This window comes from Carassius carassius, chromosome 33 (genome assembly GCF_963082965.1).
Source record: "Carassius carassius chromosome 33, fCarCar2.1, whole genome shotgun sequence".
Taxonomy (NCBI): domain Eukaryota; kingdom Metazoa; phylum Chordata; class Actinopteri; order Cypriniformes; family Cyprinidae; genus Carassius; species Carassius carassius.
The window spans coordinates 16,850,461-16,865,828 of record NC_081787.1 but is presented as its reverse complement, the minus strand read 5'-3'; the positions used below and the strand labels follow the sequence as shown (position 1 = coordinate 16,865,828).

The 15,368-nt window shown below is 36.2% G+C and overlaps 1 protein-coding gene across 2 annotated transcripts; it reads right to left on the bottom strand.

Moving 5' to 3' along the window:
• Positions 1-1,296: 1,296 nt before the first annotated feature.
• LOC132113856 (beta-1,4-galactosyltransferase 1-like) lies at positions 1,297-15,037 on the bottom strand. 2 transcript variants are annotated; one of them, XM_059521885.1, is made up of 7 exons: positions 14,465-15,037; positions 14,051-14,429; positions 12,690-12,925; positions 8,223-8,410; positions 4,967-5,089; positions 2,213-2,317; positions 1,297-1,969 (listed from the first exon to the last, which is right to left on the bottom strand). In XM_059521885.1, exons 2-7 carry the CDS (start codon positions 14,322-14,324, stop codon positions 1,822-1,824), a joined length of 1,074 nt encoding a protein of 357 aa, XP_059377868.1. In that variant the 5' UTR covers positions 14,325-14,429; positions 14,465-15,037; the 3' UTR covers positions 1,297-1,821. The 2 variants fall into 2 exon arrangements, with proteins under 2 accessions (XP_059377868.1, XP_059377867.1); XM_059521884.1 differs by having other exon boundaries at positions 14,051-15,037.
• Between the last annotated feature and the right edge of the window lie 331 nt (positions 15,038-15,368).

Below are 15,368 nucleotides of genomic sequence, written 5' to 3'. Positions count from 1 at the left end.
GTTCCACACCTGTGATCATCATTTAGCTGGAACAACCAGGAATTAAACACCCTAACGACAAGGGATGGCTTTTAACTTGAAATAAACCATTAGTTCTGAAGGTCACATTGGTGGTTAGGCAGAATTTACTGGTTTGTGTGCATGGAAAGTTAAACGATGGCCTGTTATGGTCTTCTAGCTGCCTCTGGCCAAACATGTCACGTGACTGCCTTGTTTTACAATTCACAACACACACACACAAGCAAAGTGAAATCAAACACGGTTTAATTATTTACTTTCCATAATTCCAAATTACGTTCATTGTTCACTGTCAGAGGAACAAACCAAAGAATTATACAAAGAAAAAGAAAATGTATTATGTGCTGGCTCTCAAACAAAGACCATTGTCTAAACAGATTTATACCTCGCTTTAACTGACCTATAAGACGAAAAAAAAAGCCCAAGATTATTTGCCAAAGCATTTGGTTTGAGAGACAGCATTAGCCGCTTATCCCTTCTGCTTGTGAGTGCCGTGCCGTGTGGAGAGGTAGTTTTCTTTCCTGGTGCAAGGACTTTTCATAAGGCATTGGAGAGTATTTAAAGCTGGAAAGAAAATCTATGGGTCTTTTGGGGTGCTTGGCGCAGAGGAAAGAATTTGGCTGGCGCAACTTAAACATTCAGTACATTGTGAATGGGCTGTTAGTCGCCATCTTGAAAAGCACTTGAGCAAACAGCTGACATACATTCATTTGCTTCGTCTGCATTTCATCCCCAGACAGAGTTGAAAGGCAGTTTTGGTTTCTGCAATGACAGGTTTTAAAATAAAACACTGTTTTCTTTGCTCAAAAGAATTTAAGAGCAGACCAGCATATGTGAGAGAAAAGAAAAACAGGGCAATTCGGCAAAGTTCTCAATGGCTTCATGTTTTCGTTACAGAGAGCTTGAATATTCTTGTGTCCTTAATAGCCAGCATAGATCTGAGAAATTCACAATGCCATTAATGGCCACAAACCAAGAAAAGGAACTGCAAATTTGAAAGCTTGGCCTGATAATGCTGCATTTGATTGCAATCAAAAAGATAATGCACCAAACGGAAAGGAGGAAATTAATGTCTGAAGATGAAAGGCTGCCACTTTGGTGTTCCAGCAAACATAACAATGGTCCAATACACATCAAGCACTTGAGAATAAAAACCATGCAGGCAAATACATTCAGACATCTCACTCCTACCAAAGAGAGATATCATTTAAAAGGCTCTGTGAAGTACATATAACCTGGTACAGCAACGAGATAATGAGATGCAATTCGTAATTGAAGTAAACAAAGATGTGACAGCCCAAAAATGCCAGTTTGCTTGAATCAACCCTTGAAATGTTAGAAATGTTTTTTTTTTTGCATTGCTTAGGTGTTGATTAACAAAATCGATCCTTTAAATATTCGCTTTCAAACACACACAACTAAATAATCCCATACACAGCAACTCACATACTTTGTCCCACCACAAGGATATTTTCATCAGCAATTCAGTTCACTTTAATTGGCTGCTTTCATTGAATGGCTCAAAATATAGTCTTTCCTCAGCAGAGGTGTCAGACAGAACAAGGTTGATCCGTCGCCTTGAGGACAACATGAAACCCTTGTGTATGTCCTTTAGCAGCTGAACAGTTCTGATACAGTGGACAAAAGGAGTCCAGACCCATGTGTTCACCACCACATGTGCAAAGATGGCAAAACATACATTTCTAAGTACTTACGTGTCTTTTTAAGAATATAGAATCCACTTTGAAAATGATCCATTTGACTATGAAGGCACATTTGGTTTGGACAGCCAGCGCTGCGGGTTTACTCAGTTTTATGTTGGTCTTGTTTTCCCACATCCACTGTGATTTTGGTGAATAGCTGGTCTTTCTCGATATTAACAACCTTATATGTTAATGAATTGATCCCATCTCTTGCCATTGTTTGCCTTGTGTGAGCGATTCGGTCAAACCTGTTACAGGAAATGACAATTAAAATTACCCAAAGCAGGACTTTCTATAACTTTGTACATGTCATTTTAAATCACTAAACAAATCTGGCATTCAACTGATATGAGGGGTTACTTATCACTTTCAATTACGTGTATGTAACAAAGTACTTTATCACCCCCACGCAATTTCACCTTTTAAATGTGGCAATGTATTTAACCAGTGAGATTATCAGAGTACTTTACAGCTGTAATATGTTTTAGTACCTCTGTGGATTGGGGTCGTTTTGTTTGTCTCGATCATGGCGGATCATTCTACATCTTCCAATGATCCCATCAGGCCTTGATATAGACATCCCTTTGGAGGCAACCCTGTGAAAACATGCAGCTCATATCAGCCTCTTTTCAGTCCATGATTAATACATCTGATTCAAACCGTATTGGTCTAGACACATTATAAGTGGAGAAGAACAACATTGGACCCCAATGGAAAAAAAAACCTAATCATTTAAAAACATTTCATTTTAGGTGAACGGTCCCTTTAAAGGTGTCAGTAAACATGATAGATACTGATCTTTCCTGATTTGTGTAGATACAAGATGAACTTGTTTGATTGGAAATAGTCTTGCTTGACTTGTTAAGATCTTCAGAGTTTTACAGAGTGTGTCAGTCGGGTTCTGGAAATGGAAATGTCATTGATTTTCTTTTAGACAGAGCTACTGTGAGTTCTGAGGGTGTTAAACGCTTAAATATTTAAGTTTGTAATTCTCATTACTGGTTGGGGCCTGGTTTACGGCTTATAGTACTTTAAAGGGTTAGTTCAGCCAAAAATGAAAATGATGTCATTAATGTCATTTCAAACCCATGAGTCCTTCGTTCATCTTCGGAACACAGTTTAAGATATTTTAGATTTAGTCCGAGAGCTCTCTGTCCCTCCATTGAAAATGTGTGCATGGTATACTGTCCATGGTTAGAAAGGTAAGAAAAACATCTTCGAAGTAGTCCATGTGACATCAGAGGGTCAGTTAGAATTTGTTGAAGCATCGAAAATACATTTTGGTCCAAAAAAAAAAAAAATTACAACTTTATTCAGCATTGCCTTCTCTTCCGGGTCTGTTGTGAGTGTGTTCACAGCACTGCAGTGACGCTGCTGACATACAACGCTGCTGATGTGTTTTTTTCAGGTTTCGAACGACATGAGGGTGAGTCATTAATTGCAAAATTTTCATTTTTGGCTGAACTAACCTTTTAACACTTAAACGAAGACTTTTTTTTTTTATTTGTATTGGAAAAATGAATCATAGTAGCTGAAAAAAGGGGGCAGGCACCTATTCACATTGTTCTGCAGTTGCTCTGGGTCATTGCTAATGCTTTCCTTCACCGGTTGTTTTATCTGCCAGACAGATAACTTAAAGCCAGTGTTATTTGGATTTTCAAATATTATAAGCAGTTTCCTTCTCTGCAAGTAGTTTCCTGAATGTTCCACAGCAAAAACAAGGCTGTAGCTCCCAGCTGTTATGAACATAGAACCAGGACATTTCAGTAATACTATGCTATTCTTTTCAACTACATTACAGGTCAAACGTTTGAGGTCGGTAAGATTTTTGAAACTATTTTTTAAAGGGGTCATATGACATAGCTAAGAAGAACATTATTTTGTCTATTTGGTCTAATGCAATGAGTTCATGCTTTTAAACGTTAAAAACACTATATTTTTCACATACTGTACATTATTGTTTCCCTTTCTGAAATGCATGCAGTTTAATAATATTCAGTGCATTGTGATTGGCTGAATATCTCAAGCGTGTGACGGAAATGTTACGCCCCTCACCATACGGTGTTGCCGTGTCCGGGTGCATCTTATCTGTTCACAAACAGCTTGAAACTATTCAAAGAGAAAGCTTTAAAGAAGTCTCTTCTGCTCGTCAAGGCTGTATTTAAGAATACATTAAAAACAGTAATATTTTGAAATATATACATTTTAAAAGATATTTTAAAATGTAATTTATTCCTGTGATGCAAAGCTGAATTTTCAGCAGTATTACTCCAGTCTTCAGAGCCACATGATCCTTCAGAAATCTAATAATGGTGCTCGAGAAACATACAGAACAACAGAATTCTTATTATTTTAATTAACATTGAAAACAGTGGTTCTTAATATTTCTAAAAAAAAAAAAAAAACCAAGATATTTTTTTTCAGGATTCTATGATCAATAGAAAGAAACAGCATTTTTATTTAAAATAGTTTTTTTTTACGGAATTGTTTTTCCGTAACAATTCCTTCCACAAGTCCTCGCTAAACAAAAGTAATAATTTCTTTAAAAAAAAAAAAGAGAAGAATCTTTCTGACCCCAAACATTTGGATATCCGTGTATGTGTTCTGTGATTTTGCAATGCCATGCTGACAGTACAGCAACAGAAAGTGTGAGACTTAAAATGGAACCCTCGGCTGAATTAACGTTTCTGTTTTTTTTTTCAGAGGTTTTCTCGGTTAACTGCACTAAAAGACAGACCACTGAATGAAGCATGGAAACACATTAAACTGTGTTTTTCAATGTAAAGGAGCATTCAAACTAGACTTACAACTCGATTTCACACTGTGCTTTTCTGCCATTGTTTTCTCACCCTCATGATGTTCTAAACTTGTTTGCTATTATTTTCAGCAAGCAATATCTCTTCTATAATATCTTATATCTCAAAATTCAGATTTTTTTCCCCTCACAATTCCATCTTGCAACTGAAATTTTTGGAGTTCATAAAAAAAAAGGGCTGCATTGTGAGATGAAAAGTTGCAGTTACTTTTTCATTTCTTTTTTTATTCCATGGCAGAAATGGTTTATAGAACTATAAACTGCTATTGTATAGTACAAATCTGTGAAGATTTATTTATTGAACTAATTTTTGTGTGTGCCACAAAAAAAGCACTCAGTAGATGGGTCTGGAACAAGATGAGGGTGAGTAAATAAGTATAGAATTGTCATTTTTGGGTGGAGTATTTTTTTTTTTTAAGAGTTCTCGGACCTGTTGAATATGTCATCATCTTCTCCTCCCCAGCCCCAGTAGTTGTTTGGGAAGCCGTTGATCTTCAGATACTGTTCCTTGCTCAGGGATGACACGCCACCAAAGTACTGTGCATATGGCAACCTGTTGGAAACAGAGAGAGAGAGACAGAAACACTGAGGAACTGTTGCGTGTGTTGGGTGGCAGTTGCTATGTCAGGTGCAAGAAGTGCAGCATATAGCTTGGTTTTGCTCTGCAGGGACATGAGTGTTTCAATGACGGTGCACTAATGAGAACTGGCCCTTAAACATCTGCTGCCTCTGTGTTTTGCTGTAAGCCAGTTTGGTCTTGTAAATGATCAGGTGGTGTCACTCTTACTAACCCAAAGAAACGTGTGATGGTTGACATAGTGATAACCATAGCAATAGTTGGCCGTCAGGAAACACACCACGCAGTTTAACCCGTTTGGTGTGAGATACTTTTGACCAAACTAAGGGCACCAGAAATTGTTATCTATCATTATCTCTGAAAAGAAATTAATTGATTAATTTATTAATAATAAACAATATTAATTAATAATAAATTGCAGTGTTTTGTGTTACATTAAAAAATAAAAAATAAAAAAAATGCCAAAATGTATCTAATATTTGTTCTTCTAAAAATGAATGGGTTAAACAGCAGGACTATTTCAAATTAAACAGAAAAAAATAGTAGTTATAGTAATAGTATATCTTAGACAATATGTTCAATTTATTTTGTATTATTTTATAGAGGTCACACTCACAAAGAGTTACTTCCAGTCAAATAACTTGAAATCTGAGTATACCTTCACTGACTTCTAAAAAAGTTAAGCAAACCACAAGAGCACCACTTGAACCCTCTACCCAGAGTTGCTATTATTTGTTTCTCTAGCCCTTTAATAACACTAAAATGGATACATAACTCTTATTGTTAATACCTACTGTAAATCACTGCATTATTTTACATCTGTATTCTTTTGGAAAACACCAAAGAACAAAGTTTTAAACCTAACCAGCTTTAAAGGAATTTTCTAATAAAATTCTGTCATCTGATTCCAATTATAAGTAGTTGACATAAAATGTACAGTTTCAACAGTCTTGTGTCAAAAAACGTCATCTAGTAGTTACAATAATCTCAATGTGACATCAATCACCACATCCCATCACTAGCCTCTAAAAATGTTCAAACCTGCAATAAAAATCACTGCATTATTTCAGTGAAAGACCTGCACAGGGTTTATGAATTGATGAAAAATCATATTTAATAAAAAGTCTAATTAAAATTAATAATTTAAATAAAATGTTTACATTTGAAATAGTTCATTTGTTGACATGCATGTCAATGTGACCATGAACTGACATCAGAGAACTGTGAACATGTGAATGTGTTAAATTATTTAAAATTAAATAATTAGAGGTGCTTTTGTCCCCAAATTCTGAAGCAGAAATTGATTTACATGAAGATTTACATAGCCATTCAATATTGTGAATATTCAAAGTTCAACTATATGACACACATTCAGATTTTTTATAAAGGAAAATTTGAAAAGAGAGAGGAATTTTTTTTTTTTTAAATTAGGGAGAATCAGTAAATTATGAATAACTTACTGCCACTGTATAAATAATTAGTAATCATGCAATTTATAAAAAGTAACTATAATCTAATATGAAAATTTAGAATGTAATATAATCTAATCTATATATTTTTTAACTCTGATTACATAATCCAGATTGCATGTAATCAGTAGTAACCCAGCACTGGTAAATTATAATATAACTTAACGTTTAGGGGGACTGTCCCTTTAGAAACTGCGAAGTCACGGTCAGGTAAAGTGAACATGCATTCAAAATAACATTCAAAGTAACACAAACCGCATAGAGAGGGAAACAAATACATTTAAATACATTAAAATTCAAACACAGGACAATTATAGCGGAAATCATGCCAAAGCACAATTATTTTTTATTTTTTAAGCCAAACGTCTGTCCAAACTTCACGTCATTCGTTATCATTTGACAGCTATTTTGCTTAGTTTCTACATAACTGTCTCTACACAAAGGTGTCTCTGTTTGAACACTATCCTTCATCAGGTTCTGGCCCGCTCTCGTCTGACGTTCTTCCACACGCTAACTCTTGAAAATTACAAACTACATCCAGATGCTTTTGAAGTTCTGTGGGGAATAAAAGAAACCTCCCAGCTCTTGAACGCTGTTAAAACCTTATAAAAGTCTGCCAACATAGGTTACAAAAGAACAACACAAGTATAAAACCTAACCTTTATCGCTTCCTCATTACACACTGTAATTTCAAAAGGACACACGCGAACGCACACACGCCTTCACATACAGCATTCTTATGTTACACAGAACTTGTGCTGGAGGTCACTGGTACAAGCCGCTCCAACAAGCTACAGTTTAATTTAAGACAGAGAGTTGAGCTCTTATAGGCCCTAATGGGAATCATGTGTGACGTCGCTAAAATATTCCCATTCAAACGCCACTACTTTATCATTTATCTGACGCTTTTATCTAAAGTGACTTATTTATTACAGGTCAAAGTCCAGCAGGCGTAACCTAATGTTAAAAGATATTCTGGATTAAATATGACCTGGTTAAATCAACAGCATCTGTGGCCTGCTGTGGATTTCCAATGAAAATAAAGTTGACTCATCCTCAGTACTCATAAACACATTTACAGCAACTATAACCCAGAATATTATTTTAGGAACACAATGTTCATAGACCAACCACTGAGAATCTGATCATACAACATTTGGATTTCATATCCTCATATTTTCACATCAAAGCTCAGGACTACAGATATCTTAGACTTAAAGTACTGTAGTGGAACCATGGTACTGTAGATATAGGTGTAATTTGGTATATACCATGGAAATGAATGATTTCCATATTCATATACAGTGGTATTTAGAAGAGAGTGTTGTTTTAAATCTCTGTGACTGTATATCTTAATCTATGTATAAATCTACAGCAATAAAAGCTACTGTAATGCAGTACTGCCTGCTGATATTCATGTAAATATGTACACCGCAGTATATAAATTTGCACATGCATTCAGCCAACATGATACTCCAAGGTATTTCAGAGATTAACTTGTCTAAATACCATGTGCAAACAAACCATGTTTGTTCCATATCACCTGTGTATTTGCTATCCAAATGAATATAAATGTATTCCGGCAGGTAAAAAAAATACACCACTAAGTCACAACATGAGATAACAAAGAACAGAAATACCTGAATCCAAACTTGTCCATAGACACAGACAGATGCCTGGGCTGATTATAGCACTTGTAGAGGTTGCGGTCATCCATTGGGATGAGGTCTACATCACTGAAGATGAAACAATCGTAGTCATACTCCTTCAGAGCCTCAGCGTAACCAATGTTGAGCAGTTTGGCGCGGTTGAACGTATCCTCGCCGTCCTGTCATTAAAAGAGAAAGAGGGGTGAGGGGATGGTACAAAACTAATTCCACATTTAATACAATTGAAATAACATATGAGAGGGTGGTGGAAGAGATGTTTTACAATGTCTATAAAGCAGTGGGATTTATAGCTGACCTTTCATGCCATAAAAATGAAATGAGTCTTCGCTAGAGTGGGTGTGTAAGTTTAAACAAATAAAATCAGAACGTTTGTGCTTGGTGTATGGGAGCAAGTCACTGCCATCGGTTAAATCTTTCACAACATGGTTGGCAGGTGGTAAAAACGGACAAAAACAAAACACCCCTAACGCACACTTTTCCTACACTTCCCTTTTCAAAGTGATAAGATAAACGACAATCTGAATGGGAAGATATTGAACGTTGTCCATTATTTCAAACATAGTAAATCAAGAAGTCATCCTTACTACCATAAATCAAATTGAAATTTTTATGTAAATGATGTTTGAAATAAAATGCCAACAATACAGATTTAAAAACTGGATTATTAAATAATTGCCCATTATTAGTTATTGGACAGAAAGTATTACATTTTAACGGTAAATAACAAAATTCCTACTAATTCTACAATGGTAAAAATGTTTTACTAGACAGAAACTAATTTTTTAGCCTTAGTGTGGAAGTTTCACAAGAATTTCACACAATTCCTTGCACAACAGAAAATACTGCCACGCCTGACAACAGTAACTAATGAATTTGAGCTTTTTGAAAAAAAAAAAAAGAAAAAAAAAAGGACCATGGTAATCACATCGTCTGGCAAAATATTCAAGTTATTGTTAATACGCTAAAGCTAATATGGTATTACGTGGTATTTGCCACCACTGCCATTAAAAAAAGAAAACTTATCTTAGAAGAGCTTATACTAATTAATTAAAGATTAATTTTACAGGCATTCCCAAAACTGGGGTTTGCAAATGTAATTACACTGTAAAATTAGAAGAACTGAAATAAAAAGAATTCAATATTCGCTTACCTGCATGTCATGTGACCATTACCCAACATTAGAGAACCGTGACCAAGCAAATGTGTTAAATTACTGAAATATTTACTTAAAATCTCTGGGGTAGCTCATGTAAATATTAGTTTTTGGCTGAGAAAAAAAAGTTTGGGCAGCCCTGTATTACAGTAATAAAAATAAGTTTCAATGTTCCTTTGTGTTTTCAACGGTGGAACCTGTGGTTACCATGGTACATTTTTGTAATGGAGGTCTTGGAAAGCCCAAATATGACATCCCAAGGCGACACATTTCCAACGGTCATTCAAATCTTTCTGCTGGCTTTGGGCCATGACTGGGCTCATGATTTATTGATGCACTCTCTGTCTGGAGCCCACCTCTTCTTCCTCTGAAGAGCATTACGGCAGCACTTGAGTTTGTGTAATGAAATTTAATGACGGTGGAGCCTCAGGAGCCCAGAGCTATCTGTTAACCTCCTTGCACCTTTCAGAGAATAGCAATCCTCTCTTTTATAACACACAGCAAACTCAAACAAGCTGCCTTAAATGAACTGAGGTATGCTTGTTCTAGTGGAGCAGACGACATCCATAACTAATTCAGAAGATGTGCTCTGTGGATTCAAAGACTGCACTTGGCTTTCGAAGAACCAGATTGTCCTGTTCTATGGCCATCTTTTGAGTCAACACAATGTAGTGTTCTCACATGTCAACAACCAGATCTGATCGTCGACCTGCAATGTGTCACTGGAGGATTCATTCACATTTTAGGGAGTTAAAAAAAAGCAGACAAAAGGATTAAAACCCTGGAGAAATCAAAACACAAAGAACTGTGAAAGTGAAGAGCTCCATTGTTCATATAGGACAGATGTAAGTAGCACAAACAGATGCACACTTCTGAAAATAGGACAGCAAATTAGAGAGAATAGAGAAAAAAAATACAATTCCATCATTATTTTCTCACCCTCATTACATTGAATTCAATTCATTTAACAATGATAAATATAAAAAATAAGCAGCATATGGGACTGTGATCTCAAAAGGATTGAGTAAATAATTATAAAGCATGTTTGGCTTAATATTAATTTTCACCAGTAAATAAATAGATAACCTTTAAAAAGTCACCAGCCTTTCAAAAAGATTAGATAAAGTGATTCAATTACGCTTTGGCAACACAAAACAGCTATTTTTGGCACAGAACTGCCATCCATGGTAAAATGAGGAACTGAAGAGAGTGAGAGACAGAGGCCAGAGAAAGAGAGAAAACAAGGAAAAAGAAACCGTCAAAGAGAAAACAGATAATCAAGAAGCCAACATTACCATTCGTTAGATGCAGCCAGGGAAGCGTAGTGTGATTGGCCAGATAAAGAGCAAGCAGACATCTCACCTTTTCCTGAGCACAAGGGCCTCTGATGCGCATAAAAGGGGTTCGGTTTGAACAGGAAAAAGGGAAGGAATGTAGGATGAAAGGGTGAAAAAAATAAATGCAAGGTGCAGAGAAAAGAAGGGGGTGGCAAAGAGAGCAAGATAATAATTAGAAAGAACAAATCAAGTAACACACAATCAGAAGACCACCGACAAGTCCAAAACCTTTTTGGCGAGCACATTAGGATGCTTTTAGTGCAAAGCCACACAGAATGACACACATTAGTCATTTCGTTTACTTGGAAAATTCCCAAACCACTGATAACTGATTGTTTGAAATGGATTCGATGGAGACATCTGTTCTCTGAGAGTAGCAAATAAAAGAGAGACAAGAACCGCAGCACTGTGTCTCACCTCGTTCCAGTCTGTAATGTCATGGGTATTTACTGAATGATGACAACAGACCGCTCAACGGTTTTGGAAAGGACGCCCAGCCTCAAACAGCAGCTGTTTCTACCACAGTCTGGGGAAACTACTGTGTAATGTACCTCGCTTTAGCACTGATTAGCTGTACTTATATCTGATGGTGAGGAATAGCTAAAGAATTCCTGAACTTAGGGATGCGATGGTGATCAAATGTAAATGTTTGAGTCCATTGAAAAAAAATAATTTTCACGAAATAATCCCCAATCTGAATATTGAGACTCCATCATCTTTTATTCTTCTCTTACTTGTGAAGATTGGCCCTAGGGCTGTGAAGGAATGGGATTTGTTCTTACCGCAGTGAAGAAGCAACAAATCCTATAAATAATTGGGCAAAATTAATTTTTATTAACCGGTAATGCGGTTCTCGTCACAGCCCTACTTTTTACTTTAGATAAAAGCATCTGTTACAATACTAGATGTAAATGTACATGGCACGACTTCCTCAAAGTAGGGATGTGAAAAGTACTGGTACTTTTGCACAGTATCTGTTAACCAGTATCAATTTTGCATGCTTGTAATTGTCAAACTTACATAGCATCAATTCAGTATTCATGCATTCTATCAGTTGTAACACTTTACTATGAGGTTCCATTTGTTAACAATAACTAACAACGAACAATATATTATTATTTATTCATCTTTGTTAATGTTAATAAAAAATATGGTTGTTCATTGCTAGTGCGTGTTAGCTCAGGTCCATTAAATAACATTAATAGATAAAATGTTTGATTTTAATTATGTATAAGTTCATGTTGCAATCAACATCAAGTAAGATTAAGAACTGCTTTGTAAGTATTATTCATTGTTAGTCAATGTTAACTAAAGTAGTGAACTAATGGAACCTTATAGTAAGTGTTACCATTTAAAATATATGAGTGGCTTATATTACACAATTAGTGGACATTTATTTACAAGTAATGGAAGTTTACACGTATATAAAATGTATTGGCTAAATTAAAAATGTCAAAACATTTTATCAATTAATGGAGGAAATAGGAGTTAAAATTAATCATCTGTGCAAATATCAATTTTCATTACAAGCATGTAATTGTGAACAGCCGTGTTTGTGAGCTACATTACTCAAAAATGGCCAATGAGAGAGAAATGAGGATTTTGAGAAAAGAGTTCACTTAACAAAACACAAGCCAAACTTCATGCCCCGGCAAGCCCAAGTAACAGAGCCTATACATTCCAGAAAACACAACAGTAGACAATGTAGATTAAAGAAGTTAAAGATAGAACAAAACACAGCTTTAAGAGGAAGGAGCTCATCATTAATGATAACAACCAGATTAAAAACAATTGTCTGTTTCAACAAATTAGCACAGATATTTAAACTCTTGACTCCATGTTGACATTAAACTGTACCACAGGCCTCTGAACCCTTCTGCAATTGCAGATTACACACACGCAGGTCAAAGACTGCTTTAGTTTTACTGCACTGGTTGAAAGACGTACCTGGTTGATGACGTAGATGCCATAGTCCAGCTGCTGGCGCTGGAGGATGGGGTGTAGATAATACAACCAGTACTTCAGGTGCTCGTCACGGTTCCTGAAGGGGATGATGATAGCCACCCTCTGCTGGGCGATGCAGTCTGTGGGTTTAGACCGTCCACCGGGCTGCAACGCTGGGTTCTCTGACCTCACCAGGTCTAGAGAGACCGGGTCAGAAAACTCTACCTGCAGCGGACCCACTAGAAGAACCAAGATGCTTTATTATGGAGACATAATACTTCCTTTTTAAAAGGGAATACTGATATTGGATGATTCCAAAAACCAAGTGCTAATTTGTGTCTTAAAGTTAACTCTCTCTCCTCAGAGAACTCACTATTATTCATATCACTATGGTGTATCCAATAACATTATCATAGTACTATTACTACAGGTAACAGTGTCAATGCTGTCTGATAAAAGAGAAAGATATAAAAAAAGCTTCTCTGCCAATTTTTCCAATACAACACAGGGCTTCAGTGAAGCCAATTAATCAGCATCAGTATATAGTGTAAAAACTACCATCTAACACTTATGCAAGAGTGAATTTGGTGTATTGTCAATAAAGTGTTACACAAAGGGGTAAATGTTAACATCCAGAGTCCCAGCAGCTGTAAAAACATACTTTTGTTATTGGAATCTGGACAGAGGGAACACAAAGTGACAGGTCACATCATTTATTATGACCACGAATTTGTCAGAAGTACTACAATGCGCTGAATCATTATATACTGGGAAAATGTAAACTCGTATGTGGATTTATTATGCAAAGACTTTTTATTTAGAAACAACCAAAACAGCCGAGATGCAAAAAAAAATAAATAAATAAATAAAAAAATAGGGGTGAATTTAAAACGGTCCAGAACATATCTAGGCATATTTGACCCCAAATGTATAAAAATATGTATATTTTGAAAAAAGTAGGTAAAGCCTAGCTTTCAGTAGAAAATTGTTGCATACTGGTCAAAAGTTTAGGATCATTGAGATTTTTAATGGTCTCAAAAAAATAAAAATAAAAACGTCAAAGCTCAAAAGAGCAGCATTTATTTAAACGGAAATGTTTGTAACATTATAAAATGTCTTTACCATCACTTTTGATCAATCTAATGCAATTTAAGTATTTCTAAAAGCTTACTTATCCCAAACTTTTGAATGATAGTGTATCGATGTTTCCACAAAAATATTTAGCAGCAGTTTTCTACATTGATAATAATAATAAAAAAGTGTAATAATATTTCAAATACTGTAATTTTGACCAAACAAATTCAGCCTTGGTTTTCAAAAAAAAATTAAATAATCAGCAGCAGCTCCCTCACTCACTCACTCACCCAGTCGAGGCGGACTGTCAGGGCATGTGTCCAGCTTCCTCTCGGTCTCCGTCACATTAGACACAGCTGGCACACTGCTCTCCTCTGTAGCCCCTCTCTGTTCGGTCAGTTTCCTATGGATCTGAGGGTTTTGCTGATTTTGTACAAAAGTTTGCCTTGAATCTGAATTTCTCATATAATATATGACAGTGACAGAGATGTGTAGCAAACATAGCAACACCACTAAAGAGCAAGTCCTGTGTAGAAGATTGAAATTCACAGTCGCATCCCGCATTGTAGAAATCCTGGAGATGGCTAGGTACTGTATATTCCTTTTTTGGTGGTTGGTTGTTATTTACAATCTAACCTAATAAATCACTTACTATGAACTTTTTACTTCCTGGGTTTTTTGGGTAACATCTAATATTTACATACAAATTTACAGGTTAAAACTCTGTCAAGTTCTGTTTTAATTATAGAATTAAATACAATTTTATATAAATATTTATATGTCTTATAGAAGCACCCGATTCCACTAAATCGTAAATAAATAATTCAACAAGTTAGGTTAGCTCACTTCTCCGCTAGTTCCCGCGGTCCACTAACTTTACATCTGGCTGATTTCCTTGCAGTTAAACTACAGCCTTCTTACACTCCCGATCATGATGGACGTTTAAACGTTTATAACAGCACGAAAACAGAGGTCAAGCACTCCTTCAGATCCAGGTGAATTCAAAAATCCGCCGACAGAATCTTAAAAACCCACATCTCAGAAATCCCGGATGTTTTACATGATAAATCTCCGTGCCAGAACGATCCGCTATAATGATGTCGGGAGGGAGATGGCGACTAGTTTCCGGAAAAACTCCAAAGCAGTTTTTTACAGTAAACGCGTAAGAGCTTTCATACGTGCTGGGGAAGAGTTGAGCTCAGCTTGTGGAAACCTCTGATCTCTAAACAATCTGCAGCCAAATTTGCTGTTGACTTATACCTTGTAGATAGGATAATGAGCTAGTTGCGTCATCACATGAAGCCAGGGGGAGGTGTGGAGTGATGATGGAAGGAAGTAGCGTAGATTCCGGAAGTGATCCGGAAATGGAGGATGTGGATAGTGGAGGCGGCGAGAATGGAAGTAGTAAGTGGAGTGTAGTAGAAAATCGGAAAAGAAAGAAACAATCTTCAGAATCGGGTAGTGAGAAAGGAAATCTCCAGACTAGAAGAAGGAAAGAGGAATATAAGGTATTGTTGAAGTTTGTTGACTCTGTAAATGCGATTAATCCGTTGAAGCTGACGAAAACATTGAAAGAAATGATAGGGACAGTTGAAAGCATTACGACTT